General features: G+C 37.3%; 2 protein-coding genes across 4 annotated transcripts; both read right to left on the bottom strand.

The window, feature by feature from the left end:
• Positions 1–6,400: 6,400 nt before the first annotated feature.
• On the bottom strand, positions 6,401–10,232 carry LOC113726030 (eukaryotic translation initiation factor 3 subunit D). Of its 2 annotated transcripts, none has more exons than XM_027249496.2 (2): positions 8,298–10,230; positions 6,401–6,764 (listed from the first exon to the last, which is right to left on the bottom strand). In XM_027249496.2, exon 1 carries the CDS (start codon positions 10,062–10,064, stop codon positions 8,301–8,303), a length of 1,764 nt encoding a protein of 587 aa, XP_027105297.1. In that variant the 5' UTR covers positions 10,065–10,230; the 3' UTR covers positions 6,401–6,764; positions 8,298–8,300. The 2 variants fall into 2 exon arrangements, with proteins under 2 accessions (XP_027105297.1, XP_071930476.1); XM_072074375.1 differs by lacking the exon at positions 6,401–6,764 and adding an exon at positions 6,999–7,266 and having other exon boundaries at positions 8,298–10,232.
• Positions 10,233–13,282: 3,050 nt separating this feature from the next.
• On the bottom strand, positions 13,283–14,573 carry LOC113721953 (transcription factor bHLH162-like). Of its 2 annotated transcripts, none has more exons than XM_027245632.2 (3): positions 14,444–14,573; positions 13,613–13,942; positions 13,283–13,527 (listed from the first exon to the last, which is right to left on the bottom strand). In XM_027245632.2, the coding sequence occupies exons 1-3, from the start codon at positions 14,498–14,500 to the stop codon at positions 13,450–13,452; spliced, it is 465 nt and encodes a 154-aa protein (XP_027101433.1). In that variant the 5' UTR covers positions 14,501–14,573; the 3' UTR covers positions 13,283–13,449. The 2 variants fall into 2 exon arrangements, with proteins under 2 accessions (XP_027101433.1, XP_027101425.1); XM_027245624.2 differs by lacking the exon at positions 14,444–14,573 and adding an exon at positions 14,172–14,437.
• Positions 14,574–16,631: the final 2,058 nt, after the last annotated feature.

Below are 16,631 nucleotides of genomic sequence, written 5' to 3'. Positions count from 1 at the left end.
AGCTCTGAGATGAACAAATTTCTCTGTGATCAAAGATCTGTAATCATTAGAACAAACGGATATTAATTCATCACGTACAAGATCTGTTGTGGCTCCTTCGTGCTTAATTTAAAGCTTTGATACCTCGTACTCTTACTTCAAAACCCGCGAACAACTCAGCAATTTCAAGCAATGTTACTGATCAACCATTTGTTTGATTTGGATTCAAGATTGGTTGTAGCTTTTCTTTATTTTATTCTCTATATTCCGAGAAATGCGCCCATAAATAGTCGTCGAAGTAATGGGATCAAAATAAAAAAAAAAAATGGTATTAAGATCTCGGGATTAGAGTTAATCAGCTGTCGGTGTCAAATAGTGCACCGGGTAGATCGACTGGAAGACCCGAAAAAAATCTCAAACGCGTAATATCACTAATTAACTTTAGATCCAATCTAATTTCTCGTGTTTGCAGCTCTCTGACCTTTCTTTTGGGTTGAAATGAAATCATTGATTGCGCTTATTGCACAAACATCACCATCTTTATGAATTCTTAATCGCATCATTACGGGTACTTTGTCTTTTTTCTTTTTCTATTGATGCAATAATTTATATTCTATTTTTACTTCTATTCTACATGAAGGTAGGTGAAGAGGTGGATCCATCAATGAAAAATCAAAGGGGATTGAAACGCTATTGGACAATGTTTCATGCACCCTGTGACGAAGTTTTTTCAGAAAAGCTTGAATCAGAGTACAAGCAGCTAGGGAGATTTGGCCAGGAAGGAACTTAAGTCCCGTGGCGGCCAACTGAGTCGGTTTCATTAATGTGGGTAGTGTGTGCTAAGTGGTCATTAATGAGGATTTCACGGAGCAATATATGACAAATTCTCGTCTTTCTGATGAGCAACTTTTTTGGTGATCAACTACTCTAAAGTAGTTGGTTACGGTCACTTTTTGTTTGGATTGTACTTTTTCGGTAAAACATGTTTGGAATTTTGTAAGAATATTTTTTAACACATTTTCGAATCACGTTTTTATCTCACGCTCGTCACATTTTCAAAAAAAAGTGTTACGGTATAATTTCCAATAAAAACTCTCAAAAAATAATAATCCAAACAGGCTCTTACTCTTCTTAAAAACGCGTACTATGACACATTGCCTGTGGGAGGTGATGGTGAAAACAGTTCAGCTAAAATGTTCGCTGATAGAAAAGAAGCTCAAAACGTTCGAGATGTGCAGTACTAGGACCAAAAGATTTACCACAAATGAGTGTATGGAAATCGAACAAACACGTCCTTCAATTGTTGGGGAGAAAAGACAAAAAAAAAAAACAAAAACCAGAGCGGATACAGCGGCGAGAGTTAAGTTGGTATATGGCATGATTCGAGAAAATTCGAGAGAACAAAGTCAAAGAAAATAATTAATTTATCATAAGAACGTAGAGCTAAACAAAGTCAATCGAAAATAAATCGTACATAAGGATGAGGGAGGGTCTTTCTCGGGTAGGGGCTTGTGGTGATGTTAAACAGTAGTGATTTTATTACAGAAGGGCTTGGAGGATGCATAATTGTGATAGCTTTCAGGTTAATTGTGATGTATAATATTTATAGGAATTTTTTTTTTTTTATACTAAGTAACTTGGATGCACGTAAGATGCGTAAGAAAAACTTAAAGTTTGATACATAACATGCATGCAACTATGCTTATTGTAAAAATAAAATTAATCCATATTTATAAGCCAAAATTATAAATTCTAGGTTCATTAACATGTGCATTGAAGCGTGGGTTGAGGCTCGAGTTTGGGTCCATTACACCGTCGGTGGGGAGAATATTGGGCTACATTTTTTTTTTGGGAGTTTAATGGAAATATCCTTTTAACACATTTTTTAACTTTTTTTTTTTTAACTTCACATACATAGTATCTTAAAAAAAAATTTCAGAAAAAAAATGCAATTCAAACGAGCTGTTAATACACCATTAATATTTCACGTACTGTGTGGTGTGGAAAGAAAACTTTTGATCGTAGCCTAGCGAACCGAGTTTGTTCTTGTTTGAATTGATCACAAATGGGAAACAAATCTTACAAAAACCAACAAACAAGAGATTGAAATGAGGTACCGATGTCAAATCATTTTTTTTTGTTTGTTTGTTTTCTTGGACAGCAACTTGGTCCCCAAATGAGAGAGAAAAAGCAACACTCATAAGTGAATTCTTGAAATTAATCAAGTAGAATTGTCCAACATCCAAACGACCAAACAAAAAAAATTTTATTTTTTTCCCAATTGGAGGGGGACCAAAGTGGAAATCAAGATTACTTCTTGACTGCGAGTTGCATCTATCACATAGGATGACAAGATGCAACCTTAAATTGCAGACTAAGACTGAGACAACCGTTCCAGGCAGTTCACGGCCTGGACGAGGCCTCAAAAATTTGTGGGGCTCAGATCACGTCTTGTAACTCACAAAAATGTTGTTCTAATATTACTCGCTGTTGTTCTATTGTTACATCATGTACAAATGATGTTATACCTTCCGGAGCGGTTATCAGAACAACCGCTCCAGCCCGGCGTCCGACCGAGATTGCCTTCCTGCCAAAAATACATTAATTTGCATTCCTAATAAGCCTTATTCTTCACGTAAGCCCAAGAAGGCCTTTTGTTTTTGGGCTGACATTATCCAGTCCCAGCAATGCCTGGAGAATCCGCTGTGTCATATTTTGAAGGTTCAAAGCGTTGTGGGCTAGAAATTCATGTGTTACGGCCCACCATCAGACGTCAAAATCCCGGCTAGTGAAACTTGAAGGAAAAATAATTGGTAATTTTTTATGCGCTGTCACTCTCGGTAAATATAAAAGCGGGGTATAAATTAATAAATATATATCACATAATTCAATTTTAGATTTGAAATGATTTGCATAAACACATCTACATCTGTTGGTATTAAAATTGCACTACATTGACATTGGAAAACAAAAAAAAAAAAACCCTAAACCAGGTCCACACAAACTCTTGGCAGATCATCTTGCATTTGCTCTGCCTCGTAATCGCTTGACCTTGTACTGGAGGAAATCTTGACATCCCTTTTGGCGGTGGATGCTGCAGCACTTGGGTTCCTGGGATTAGCCGTGGCAGTAGTAGTTTTAGAAGAAAAAGCGGGCAATGAAATTAGGTGGTCTGGATTTTCATGTCTAATTAGTTCGGATAGAAGAAGAACAAGAGAAGCCATTGATTGATCTGAGAAAAGCTGCTGAGGGTTTTCCTCCACAGGCACAGAGTAATGAAAGATTGCTGTGAAATACTGAAGCGAAAAAACTTTCTTGATGCTTGACAGAAAGACAGGTTGGCTAGAAAGTTAATTACAACACAAAAGCTTTTATAAGCAAGCAAAAGTGGTTGTTCAGCACAAGAGAAAAGAAAGTGTAAAGTGGCTAGCCTAGCCCACTGAATTATTTTCTCCCCTGTTGCTAGTTTGATTATTATTATTTTTTCTTTTTTTAAAATCTGATTTCTATGCTGAGTATTAATAAATGTGATGGAGAAAAACATGGGGCAACATTAAAAGCAGTTGGCTGGCTGGTTGATTGATTGCTGGTATCTAATGTAATGCCACATGGACCGTGTCCGCCTCCTGGTTTCGGCCTTGGGGCCATCGACAGTACCAATTCAGGACTCAGGAGGCAGTCCCATTCTCCCACCGCGGCCGATTGTTAATATTATTAAGCAAGACAAACCCATCAAACCCTGCCATGTGATCTGGTATTTGGCGACTAAGCCCGATCGATCAATCGCTAAGCACCTTTTGCATTTACTTTAGCATACATACTGATTCTACAAAGTACTTTGGCAGTCAGTCAGTCAGGTACTAATACGCTGATACAAAGTATTATCATATATTCGTACTTTTGAATTGTTCAGAAATATATAAATTAAAGTTATTTTTGATATATTTTTTTAAATATTAATTATTCTCACCTTTATTTATATTTCGTATTAAATTCAAATCTAAAGTTTAAACTTCAGAGGACAATTTAGAAAATAAATCCACTGACATCACCGTCAATTTAGTCGCATTTTCTTTTACATTGAATTATTAGAGTTTTGGAATTGAAACATTTTCTTTTTTCTAGAACAAACAGAAAATGAGGAAAAGATATCCGAGTGACAAATAGATGGACAAGTGAAGGTGTATGTATCGTTTAGGACACGAAAATGGAAAAAAGACCTGCAACAGGTCACTAACTAACCACAGGCTAACGGCAAACCGGAAACGAAAAGGAATAGAAGGTTCGGTCAACCGTCTAATACACGTAATCGGCGAAATAAATCGCCAGTTATCTATGACTAATTTATTAGCGCTCGTTAATCCTTCAACTACTACAGCAGCGGGAAAAAGTATTGACCATATAAACCGTCAAAAACTAGTGAACGCTGCTGCAATTACTTTTGCCATTAAATTTCAAGCTCAATTAAATTCATGCCTCCATTTTGAATTAGTTCAATAAAACCAGAATTAAAGGCCAAAGGATTTTGACCAGAAAAATGTTCTCGCCGCAGTAGACATGTAGTGTAATTTGTTGGTTCCTTTTGCTAGCTGGTATTTGTTGGTTCCTTGACCCTCTGTATGCTCTTCCTTTGGTTGTTACTCCCTCCGTCGGTCGGTCGGAAGTATTAAAAGTGTCATATTTTTTATTTTAGTAATATATTTTAAAATATTTATTATCTTATTGAACTCAAAATTATTTTTGAGAGTATCAATTTTTAATGTTATCTCCACTTTTATTTATATTTCATATTAAATTCAAATTTTAAATTTGAATTTTCAACAATAATTTTGAAAATGAATTCACTAACATCACCATCAATCATATATTTTTAAAAAAGTTGAAATCCTGAAATGCGACAAATAATTTGTAACGGAGGAAGTAATAAACCTAGAAAAAGTGCAGACGCAATCGAGCAAGTCTTGATCAAACCGAACATTAAAAATGCCGCCAAAAATGGATAAAAAAGACCACAGTCTCGGCGCTGGTTTCAAGTCTGAACCTTTTTCCCGCTCCAAGCGATGCCACTGTTTTAGTAATTTGGATCTTTTGTTGTCAATTACTAATACATCCTACTTCATCTAGTAACTCATTAGATTCATTCAAGTCGTCCAGCTGTAATAAACACTACTCCAATCAATTTCTAAAATCATTATCCTGAAATCACACATTAATCTAGCACAGACCCATGTATTGTTCAAGTTGAGTTAACCAAGTGACCTATCAATTCTATCTCCGAAATTTATTACTGAGATATTGGATGGTTTGATTTAGATTGAAAATTAGATTCAGGGATGTAATAGTTTTAATTTTTAAATGTCAGGGATGAAATTGCTTCATTTTAAAGTGAGGGATGAAAAGAATATTTTTATAAAATATAAGGGATGAAACATTTCATTTTCTCATTTATTTTTTTTTTCGACTAAGGGATGTCTGGGCCAATTCTTACGGAACCATTTACTTTTCTAGATACTGGGATTTTGTTCCGGAGAAACCTTGATGCCATTGAAAGCTTTCTTTTTTCTTGTTTTTGGCCGCTAGTTCCAGAGTTGACCGTGATGAATGCAAAGAGAAGGCATTGACCGGCTATTTGTAATTTACGTTATTGTAGAGGGGAAATTTATGTCCAATTCTAAAATTTCGCTCTTCTTCGGGAATCAAGGCAATGGGTTACGTGATTAAGCGGAACGAGCGCGAGTAAAAGGTATCGAATTCGAAATCCATTCATGCTAAATAAAATTTTTGCAAGAATAGAAGTTGTATGGCACAAGAAATTGCTCCAAATTCCTGCCCAATCTTAGCATGCGGTGCACCCTGCAGAAACGTGAACGATGTACCGTTTACAAGTTTTCTCAACCCCCTAAAAGTACGGTAGGTGTAGCTGTTTTGATGTTGGATACATTTTTGTTAAAAAATATATATATATATATGTTGGCCCTTATTTATTAATTTTTTTTTTTTGGAGCATGAAGATTTACCCCTAGGGATTAGCTGTTGGTTTGGGGCTCCCCGCAATCAAACAGAACAAGCAAATTATCGTCATATTTGCATCGACGTGCTTCAGATTCTTACTTTGAATATATACTTGAGGCAAATCCAACTCTCTAACAAGGGACTACATACTTCAGCAAATTTAACCCTCTAGCAACGGGCATTATGAAAGCATGAGATATATTCTGATACATCCATTGTCAAAAACACCATCCTGTAGCTACGCTGAAATTCTATTTTCCCAAAGAGGACACACCAAACCCTTTTTTTTTTTTTTTTGAGACTAAATTGTTCTCTATCTATCTATCTAACATAAAGCAACAGGCACTGTTCAATCTTTGATCATCATAAAGCAACAGGGTCACGCTTTGATTGACAAGAGAACAACAGATGAGTGAAACAGTTTCCATGCTATTACTAATCACATAATTAACTTCTCTAGATTTGTATCAGAATAGATAGATGGACAGAAAAATCCTTTGAAACTGCTGACTCATTGTGTCATATCCTTAAAGCAACCTAGCAAAATTTTCACAGCCACAAGATGGCCACAAACAACTCAAACGATACAGTTGACTTTTTTTAAAAAAAAAGAAAAGGGGATCAACCACCTTTGAACATGTAAAGCAAGTACAGCTGAGGCTATAATAATCCCGGAATTAGCTTCTAGAACCATTATCAACAACTTTTAGACACGTAAAGCACGTACAGCTGCCGCTAGATTAGCTTCTAGAACCATTATCTTAGCTTCTAACCTGCAAAAGGGACAACAAAGGAAGAAATACATCATCCAACTCAGCCAGAAAAACATGCAACACAAGTAGATAAATCAACAAGAACTACCCTGAACTATTAACAAGATGGTACAAAATTCAAGGAGGAAACTAAAGAAGATCATAGCATGTTCATATGAAAGGTGGATGAAATTTTGTCCTTCAAAAGCATGGTCATTCACAGCGGTAAGATCTGCAAGCACAACATTCAAAATCTTTTGCAAATACAACATAAATAGCGGTATCATACCTCCATATAAGACCGATCTACTACTCCATATGATTGTGCATAAACTTATTTAACTAGTTAAAACAAGCTGACAAAGCCACAAGGCCCCTGACATAATCTACCAGGGCAATCCACAGAAAGAGAGATAGAGAGAGAGAGGGTGGTTGTATTGCCGTTCACCAAGACATGGAACCATATGTCGCAAGAAATTTTGCTAGCACGTTGGGAAATTAAAACTTCACGTAGAGTTGCAAGCTTCAGTGACAAGAAAGGAACTTCATCAGAAAACAAGATTAAAAGAACCCACAAGAATACTATAACTGGAGCATTTAGGATCAACTCCAATTACCAGCTTAATAGTTTCACCAAATACGAGACTATGTCCAAGTTGCGATGATCAGATGGTTTATATCTTTTTGACATGTAAATCAGGGTCCATGCAAAAGCTAATGAACTAGGCCGTAGAAACACCAAACAGCTGCCTATGCCCCACACACACACACACAAACATTTAACCTAGATCATCCATGCCCACATAGACTTTTTCTAATACAATTGAAGAACAATCATACATGTTCACATACATCATACTTAGAAGGTTGTATAAGCAGCCAAAAGAACATTTGTTAATCTCAGATGAAACATCAAGCAGAACAAGATAAAGCACATTCAAGGTCCAGGTAAGAGGCTAGTTTCTGAAGACTCAGAGCCTAATATGACTTTATTGGGGAGAACAGAAAATGAAAGGTAATCCTATCTCTTCCTTATCTCTTTCTTGCTGAAAACAACAAGAACAAATATATAAAAGAGGTCAACTCAGCTATTTAAGGACTTCAGCTAGTGACCACCAAATCCAAGATTACCACCCATTTCACAGGATAATAACACCTCCACAAATCATTTGCAAACCAACCGATAATCTTTGTTATACAATTAAGTAAATCAATGCCACAGAAAGGCCACACTTATTTTGACCAAGAATAAAAATATATCATCTCTGAAAGGATTCAATTTCACAGCCAAAGAATACATTCTCATATCATATCCAATTCGATTCTAAGAGAAACCTTCCCAGTATTATAGAAAACCATAACATACTTACAAGGTAATAGTATATCAGCCACTGGAAAAGGACTTGATGCATAGTTTTGTTAAAAAAAAAAACTAACAAGATGACATAGAACAGCATCAAAGGGTAAATCAACTTCTTGAATCAATATGCTCTTACTAGGAAGAAGCAACAAACATAACCAAATGCAACTATTCATGTCTACTAGTAAAAATACCATTCAAGCTGCTACCGGTTCAGCACTGACATCCTTGTCCTCCACATCATTAGCCGTAGCATTCGCCTCCCCACCTTCAGCATCCTCTGCAGGAGGCTGAACCTGCTCCTCCTCTGGCAACGGCTCCTCCACATAGTCATTCTCAAATGCATCAGGTGGGACCTCGTAAATCCTCACTTGTGGCTTGGATGGGTCCTTAACAAGCACATACTTCCCTTCATTCAACTTCATACACAAGTCCACGATACTCTTCACAATGCCCCACATATTAGAGGTATTCAAATTAATCTGCGCAGCAAACTCCCTCGGTTTATATCCAACAACAGCCAATATCACATGGTTAAAATGATCCCTTGGATGAACCCTAGAAACATACCCCAATTTCATCATATCAGCACTACCCAAAAGCGCCTGAGCAGTCCATTTAGCCAACTTATTGGCATTGTTCTTCAATTCAGTGGCCAAGACAGCACCCCTCTGAGTCTCCAACTTCTGCCTCCAATCAACACCCGAGTACTTAGGATCAAATTCATTCAACGCATTAAGAGTCAAAAACGACCTTTGATTATTCAATTCCACCACACTCTGAACCTCGCACCGTGCAACTAAGTACATATCATCATCCAACTTCCACCTCCTATACCTGTAAGCCACCGAGGCCACTTCCTCTCCTTCGTTTGCAAATGGGTTCGGCTCCTCAAAAGTAACCTTATTCCCGTCCCTAATCAAAACCTGCTGCGAAAAGTTCTGGTTTATATAAGCAGCCTCGACACTTAATGAATAAGCAGAGTTTATATCATCCTTCACATCAGGTAAAGGCTCCTGAGAAGTCTCGTGCACGGATAACAAATCCAACTGCGATCCATCACGCTTATCAAAAAATAACTTATTCCCAACGCGTTGAATCACAATATCCCATGAATAAACTGACCTGGGAGCGCACATTAAACTTGACAATATCGTATCTGTTGCAAAAACTGTAGCTTTATCCTCGTTGGCCAGGCGGCGGATTACAGGGTCATCAGTGGTTGTCACCTTGAAGAAATTGCGATTCTTGAAGCGCTCCAGACGGCGTTCGTTTTTGGGGGTGATTCGATCGTATGACCGGTCATAAAATTCGAGCCCACCGCATACAAGGAGGTCTTCCGGCTCGGGTACGGAGAAGGAGAGCTTGGAGAAGGTGGAGAAGGGGATTTGATCGAGCATATTCCACTCCGGCTGGATATCGACGGACGATTTGAAGACGGCAGACTCGCGGCGAGGTCCGGCGTTGGTGGAAGAGCGATTGAGGTTGTAAAGACGGTCTCTACGAGCTCGTTCCTTCTCGGCTTCGCGTTTTCGGGCTTCGACCTCTTCGTCGCGGCGCTGGGGTAGCTGAGAGCGGTGGTGGTGGGGGTTGAAACGCCACCTGGGGTTGAATTTGGGGCGGTTCTGATGGTGGCCGTGGTGGGATTTCGAGGCGGCATTGTCAACTAAACGGAAAGAGGAGTCCTCGTCGGCGGCTAAGGTTGCAAAAGAGTCGTCGCCGGTGAAATCAAAGGCAGAGTCAGAAACATTTTTGTTGGATGGATTAGATCCAGGACGATTGGGGTTGGAAATAGCTCGGGTCCAGTCTGCGATTCGACCGAGCTTGTCAGACCGGGAAAACGGGGCGAAGGGGACATTGGATGGGTGGTTTGGGACGGAAATGGAATTGGCGGTGGAGGAATCGGGTGGGCCCCAACCGTCAGGATTGAACGGAACCGCTCCGACTTCAAAACCCACCATGACTTTGATCCAAATCGGAGCTTACTGAGAAGGTTTCTATTTCACCGAGAAAGAGGAGGTGGAAGAAGAAGAAGAAGAAGAAGAAGAGAGAAGGAGAACGATAAGAAAAACCCTAGCTCAGTCTCTGGTAAAGGTTTATGGTTGAAGATGGGCCCAAACAGGGTAAGACGGGCCCAAGAGAAATTCAAGAAAATGAAATTTCCAGTACTTGGGCTAGGATATACGGAAATCCAAATGTTTTACGGTCCAATGCAATCGTTGGCGTAATGGATAATTGAAATTTGGTCAGTGTGATCATGTGGATGTTGTTCAAGAGAAGGGCAGGGAATAGAATGATAGAAATCACCGCGGAAGTCACTACTACTTTCTATCTCTTGAAACTCGGCTGCAAGGCAGTCGAGTTGAGTTGAATTTTGAGTTGAGTTGAATTTTGATTTAATTAAGCTGATCTGAATCCAATTTTAAGGAGTTCTCAATGTCAAAGTGGATCTCGAACCCTATTTTGAACTTAATCAAAGCTCAATAAAAATAACATAAAATTTTTTTTCTGAAATCAATAATATGAGAATTTTACTTTATTGGATAACACATAAAATTAAGCAGAGGACATGCATCTAATTTTACTACTAATAAAAAATTATTGCAAATGTATTGGCAAGAGGAATTGTCTTACAGAATCGTCATTCTTGTAAACAAGTTCTGAATTCATAGGCGCACTTGAAAAATGAATCTTGTAATATTCTTAACAAAAGTGTATAACGTCTACCGTTCATGGGCGGACGTTGGTCCAAATCGACGCTCAAAATTCGGGACGCCACATGCCTTCAATTTTTGTTTCGGGGGCTCGCTCTTCGGAAGCGTACACTAAAGTTGTTAATTACTCCTCCGAAGTTGCCTAGTTTACCAAGGGATTGGCGGCCGTGTCTACCGTTTGTGCCCTCCTCTTATATTGTACAGTATCTGTTTATCAAGGTCATATTGATACAATAAGCGAGAGTACTTAAATTCCTTGCAAAGTTCTTTACCTTTTCTCAATAGTTCCCTTATTGTCTGTCTATCAAGGTCATATTGGTAAAATGAGTGAGAGTACCTAAGAATTCTAGGAAAGTCCTTTGCTATTTTCTCAACACTTTCTTTATTGTCTGTTTATCAAGGTCATACTGATAAAATAAGTGAGAGTACATAAATTTCTTGGAAAGTTCTTTACTTTTTCTCAATAGTTCTTAATACTTTTTATAGGATATATAATTGTGGGCTTGTGAAGTCCTTCATGTCTGTCAATATAAAATTGCGTTAGCCCTTCGGCTTCTATTGTTTACAAGCTAGGCTTTCTATATTTGTGTTTACAAATTACTGGATAACCCATCTCCTTAATTTTAGGAATTTTCATATTTGTGTTTATCGCTCCTTACTAACGTTGTAATTTAGAGTCAACTTTTTATAGATGGACCCAAATTGAAATTCAAAAGCGAATTAGGATGAAGAGACTTGTTATCTTGGCAACTCAAACATATTGTTGGTTCAATGTGGTTAATTTTGAGCACATACTATGGCTGAATGTTAATTTCTAATATGTATTTGTTTTTAATTTTTTCAGCAAAATAGGGGTAGGGGATTTAAAATGCAAAGAGAGAAAGAGAGAGAGAGATCTCTAAATTTTGAGGTTTCAACCTTAGTAGCTAGTTAGATCAAAGCCTCTTCGATCGACTTCTAATATGTAGATTGAGGGCTTTGTCTCTTGCCACTTAAATCAGCTCTTGGCTTTTTAAATAGATGGTTTGTCATCGCAAAAAAAGAGATGCAAATTGACACTTTGTCCAACCAAAGAGAGCACCATGGAGCCACAATTTGCTCTTCCGCCTTGTAAATTACAAGAGCAAAAGCTCCAAGTACACTTCGAATGAAAAGCACTGGGCATTCAGAAAAAGGCCTATATATTTTCTGTAGTTGACAGTTCAAACATGTCTTCAATGCAATTCTACCATTGCTTTCAGTCCTATCTTGAAAATGACCATAAATAGACAAACAAGACAAAACAGTAAGGACAACTAGTGAATAGAAAGGTTTCTTAAGTGAATGTTAAGATTGATTGTGAAAGTGGTAGGATTTCATCTATTGGTAATTAGTAAGCATATATCACTACCATCATAACTTAACATTACTTGACAAATTTAAGTATCACTGATTTCTAACTAGAAAAACATTCCCTATAAACTCCTGATCCATATGCATGCAAGAAGGTAAAGAACGAGAGATAACTTATGGATTGTCTTTTTTTTTGGGGGGGGGGGGGTGGGGTGGGGGACCATATACATGCGCAACCTAAACCACTATTTCATCTACCACCAGACCATTTGTATATAAAAATTCTGCAATGAGAACAAGGGTTAGGTTAATCTAATAATTTAGTCCAACTTGCGCTCAATGAGAGGATCAAAAAGAGCTCGTGTGATCCAATGCCATTCTCTAGTTTAACTTGTGAGAGGGAAAAAGCCTGCAACTACCCCGAAGGCTGTTTTATATTTCATTTTTTCACGTTTCTAGATTTCAACACGATCCCTTATTTCCTGAGAACTTGACGTTGACCAGTTACAAATAATATCCTAGGGAATCTTTGTACGTACATAGAGCTATCACACATCCATCTAGAACATAAAACACTACTGGTTCTTAACATATCTTGAACAAATGGCATATGACTTGGTGATTCTTAGGAATAGGATCAAACATCTTGAACGGAATCATCTCATGGCTGATAAACACTACTGGTACTAGTAATTATAGTTATTTGCATCTAGTTAACAACAACAACTTCAGAAAATAAAGTACTGGCTTTCTTTGCACTGTGGCCAGACCTCGTGGAATTAAGACGTAGACGCTGAACCTGTGAACCTTAATCAAAGTATCAAATGGCATGTGCATGCTTCGAAGCACTAGAAATACATACTTAAACCTTGGTGGTTGGTTATTGACCAAATATGATCTAAATCTTGCATATGCAACTAACTTAAGCCTGTGTTGGCGAATACCAACAACTATGTAGCAACGCTGGTATCTCACTTGCAAAACAACCCATGTTTGCTAGGAAAATGTGGGTGATAATGTATGTACCTAACTTTCATTTTCAATCTTAATGATGCACGATTATATCTAAATGGTATACGGAGGAGGGCCTAATCCTAGTGTAGAAGAAGAAGAAAAAGTTTAAGACTACAAGAAGCATATAATCAGTCAATAGATTGAAGCGGATTCAAGAGATTCATATCTTACACCTCAGACGTGACACAAAAACGGCAGGGAAAATGAATTGATCTCCATTTGGAATGATAACAAGTCAAGACTCAAACTAATGAAAAACAAGCGAAAAACATGTCAGATCAGTTAACTAATTGTCACCGTAAACAAACTTCTTTAGCTTCTCGGATATCCTTGCTGCTGCAGAACAAGGTGCTGATTCTCCTATCTAAAGACACAAAAGAGAAGAAAAGTTCAGATTTCTCTTAGACATGGCAGAAAAAAGCATGAAAAGACAGCAGGCTAGTGGTTACCTTGCAATGTACAGTGTGGAAAATGGTTTCACCCAGCACAGAAAAACTGGCATTGACAACCTCAGCTCCTTCTTCGTGGAGCAAACGGATGGTCTCAGTGAACATGAATTGGCAATCCGACTTAGTTATCAGAACCACTTCCAGAGCCGAACCCCTTTCTTGAATGTCAATATGTGGCAGTCTCAGACCTGCAGACGCTGTATCTGTATCACTGCTTAATCTTGTTCCATTAGTAAAATCTCTTCTCTCCTTCAACTTCTCCAACTTGATCTGCATCTTCTTTATGTAATTTGTGGCTTCCTCAAGTTGATCTGGCAGAGATGATGCTTCCTGGAAACATGAAAAGAAGGAAAAAAAAAAACTTAACATAATTTCGAGATATATGAACATACACCAAACACATTTGCTCCCAGATTTTTTACTTCTTTGCCACACTTCCCCTATAAAAACATAGAAAAAGGGCAAAAAAAAAAAAAAAAAAAAGAAAAAAAAAACAAAGAAGAAGAAGTGAGGTGTATGCAGGTTATATATGAAGACGTGTTCTGGGCTAGGAAGGAACCCTGGATTGAGGAGGAATAAGAGATGTGAGCTTGGAATAAAGGGTCTTCATCCGATTTCTTCTGTCTCTCTCAATGGTTTTTCTGTCAGCTTTAGATGAACTAGGGTTTTGCTCCATGTGGATATGTTATTATATTCTACTCCTGCAGTGGGAACTAGGAACTTGAGCACAGAAGATTTCACCTAAGAAAAAATGGCCATGCTGGGGATAAGTTTTGCTTCTTGGTAAGTATGCCTAAGACATATGGTTTGAACTATGCAGCAAAAGGATACCTGAACTGAAAAGAGAAAGGGCCGAATGCTGAACTGTACAGTGCACAAAGTTATCATTAGCCGGAGCAAAGAAAGGTCCAGATAAGGGAAATTGGTGGGGTCTGGATGAGTTTTGTGGTGCCCCACAAATACAATTTTTGACCATCTATGTTTGGTAGAATTTTGGAAAGCAAAACCTGTTTTGATATCGGCTTTTGATTTACACACACAACGAACCTGATGGCTGATAGAAATGTCTCTGAACCGTGATTCACATTGCATGAGTCAGTTCAAGATAGTAGTATTAATTAGCACATGCTTTGAATTAGGCTGGAGATCATGAGAGGGAGGAAGTTCATCATTCTTTGTCCGGAAGCATTTACGTCAGTCCTTGAATTTTGAAAGGTGTAAGAACCGATATCCACACTCCTTAACCACCCTCAACGTAGTCGGCCACAAGAATTTCTGCGACGCTCTTCGGTCAAAAACAAAAAAAGGTTTAGAGGGTGTGAGTACAATTGTGTGGTCTAGATAAGCCTTTCCATCTAATCTTCTTTTTTTATAACCCAATTGGATAATTCTTCCTCCCTTGTTGCAGTAGTATAGTGTAAGTGTTCCTTTTCGTAGAAGAAAATATCAGGAAAAAATCGGTTAAAACGTCCATCATATTTCTTTAAATGACTTTTTTCATACCCCCACTTTTAAAATAGTAATTTTAAGTTTCTTACAAAATCGGGACTTATGCATGGTTATTGTTTTAGGGAAAAAAAGTTAGATTTTATTTGTAATTATACGGGTGATTAGATCCATATTAGTTTTTACTCCTAAAAAAGTAAGAACTGATCCGAACTATATTCATATTTTTGTTTCTAAAAAAGTGAGATTTGATTCGATTCATATTCATTTTTGCCGTTATAAAAGTGAAATATGACATTCGTGTGTATAAAAAATGGTTGTATGTGGATCACGCGATGATTTCAAACTAAAAAATTGATTAAAAACTTAGATTAAAACTCAATTTTGCTCAATTAAATTTGTCAATGACGTAAAGTTATTATTTTAAAAATGAAGAGCAAAAAAATTCATTTGACGAAATGTCTTAAACGATTTTTCAAAATATCATTCACATATGCCGTTGTCGTACCAAAACTAGAATAAAAAAATGCGGGAAGACTAATAAATCATTTATGTTTCTAATATACTAATTATGTACGGAGTTCTTCTAGAAGATAATTTTATGAATTAATTTTATGATTTCCTATTTGAGAAAAAGAAGTACTACGTCACTTCCACGAACAGGCCTCCTGCATGCTCTCCAATAATTCGGGGTAGAAATTGTTTAGAATGAGAATGTGGGTGGGTCGTTCATATTTCATATAGAAATGTGACTTGATCCCGCAGTAAACGTTTTCAGATTTTGTCTCTGCATTCTAATTGCTTGGAAAGCAGCCCTGATCATCGTACGACATCACTTTGCCCTTAAAAAAATGATAATGATAAAAAATAGCTAAAAACCCTAGAGATTAGAACTAAATTTTGTCAATTTGATTTTATATCGACGTAGAGTTATTTTAAAAAATAGTAGCAAAAAATTATATTCAACAAAATGTAAGTAATATTTTAAATAATTTTTCCAATATATATATATAGAGAGAGAGAGAAGATTAGATCGTTTCTTTTCTTTGCATCTTGACCAACAGCGCGAGTGAGGGACAAAACTTAAAAGTGGTACCACCCTAGGCCTTCTAGCTGGTCCATCTCGTAGAGGTAAAGATCAGCAATGGCCATATTATAATCATAATAATAAATATGTTGGATACTTGATGTTGAAAACAGGCAGGCAATAGCTGCTCATTCTTCATTAGTTCTTTTAACCCTTCACCAAATTCTGAACCCAATTAGCGTCCACGTATAGACGGATGCCACCACATAATTGGAAATTAGTTGTAGCTAGGCTAAGATAGGAGTCATATATTGCAATTAATAAAAGAGTTAATTACATTTACCTCCCCTGAGGTTTGACCATATTACCAATCAATCCCTGTAATTTGTCCAAATAATGGTCTCACCCTTTGAATGATCAAATATTTAACAAAAACCCCATTAATGCCAAAAATGCCATTTTTTAGGCCATATTGCATTAAAAAAAGAACATATTTTTATTTATTAACCTTCAAGTAATACAAAAAAATAGAAAAAGGTTTTTGCT

Source organism: Coffea arabica, chromosome 2c (assembly GCF_036785885.1).
Source record: "Coffea arabica cultivar ET-39 chromosome 2c, Coffea Arabica ET-39 HiFi, whole genome shotgun sequence".
Classification (NCBI taxonomy): Eukaryota; Viridiplantae; Streptophyta; class Magnoliopsida; order Gentianales; family Rubiaceae; genus Coffea; species Coffea arabica.
This window is presented reverse-complemented; position numbering and strand designations above follow the sequence as displayed.

What these genes read in the sequence shown, in the direction of transcription:
- LOC113726030 (XM_072074375.1), bottom strand. Translation starts at nt 10,064, where the DNA reads ATGGTGGGTTTTGAAGTCGGAGCGGTTCCGTTCAATCCTGACGGTTGG.
- LOC113721953 (XM_027245624.2), bottom strand. Translation starts at nt 14,288, where the DNA reads ATGGAGCAAAACCCTAGTTCATCTAAAGCTGACAGAAAAACCATTGAG. An exon ending in TTATTCCTCCTCAATCCAGG is followed by an intron (nt 13,943 to 14,171) that starts GTTCCTTCCTAG and finishes TCATGTTTCCAG; the next exon opens with GAAGCATCATCTCTGCCAGA. An exon ending in TCCACACTGTACATTGCAAG is followed by an intron (nt 13,528 to 13,612) that starts GTAACCACTAGC and finishes TTGTGTCTTTAG; the next exon opens with ATAGGAGAATCAGCACCTTG.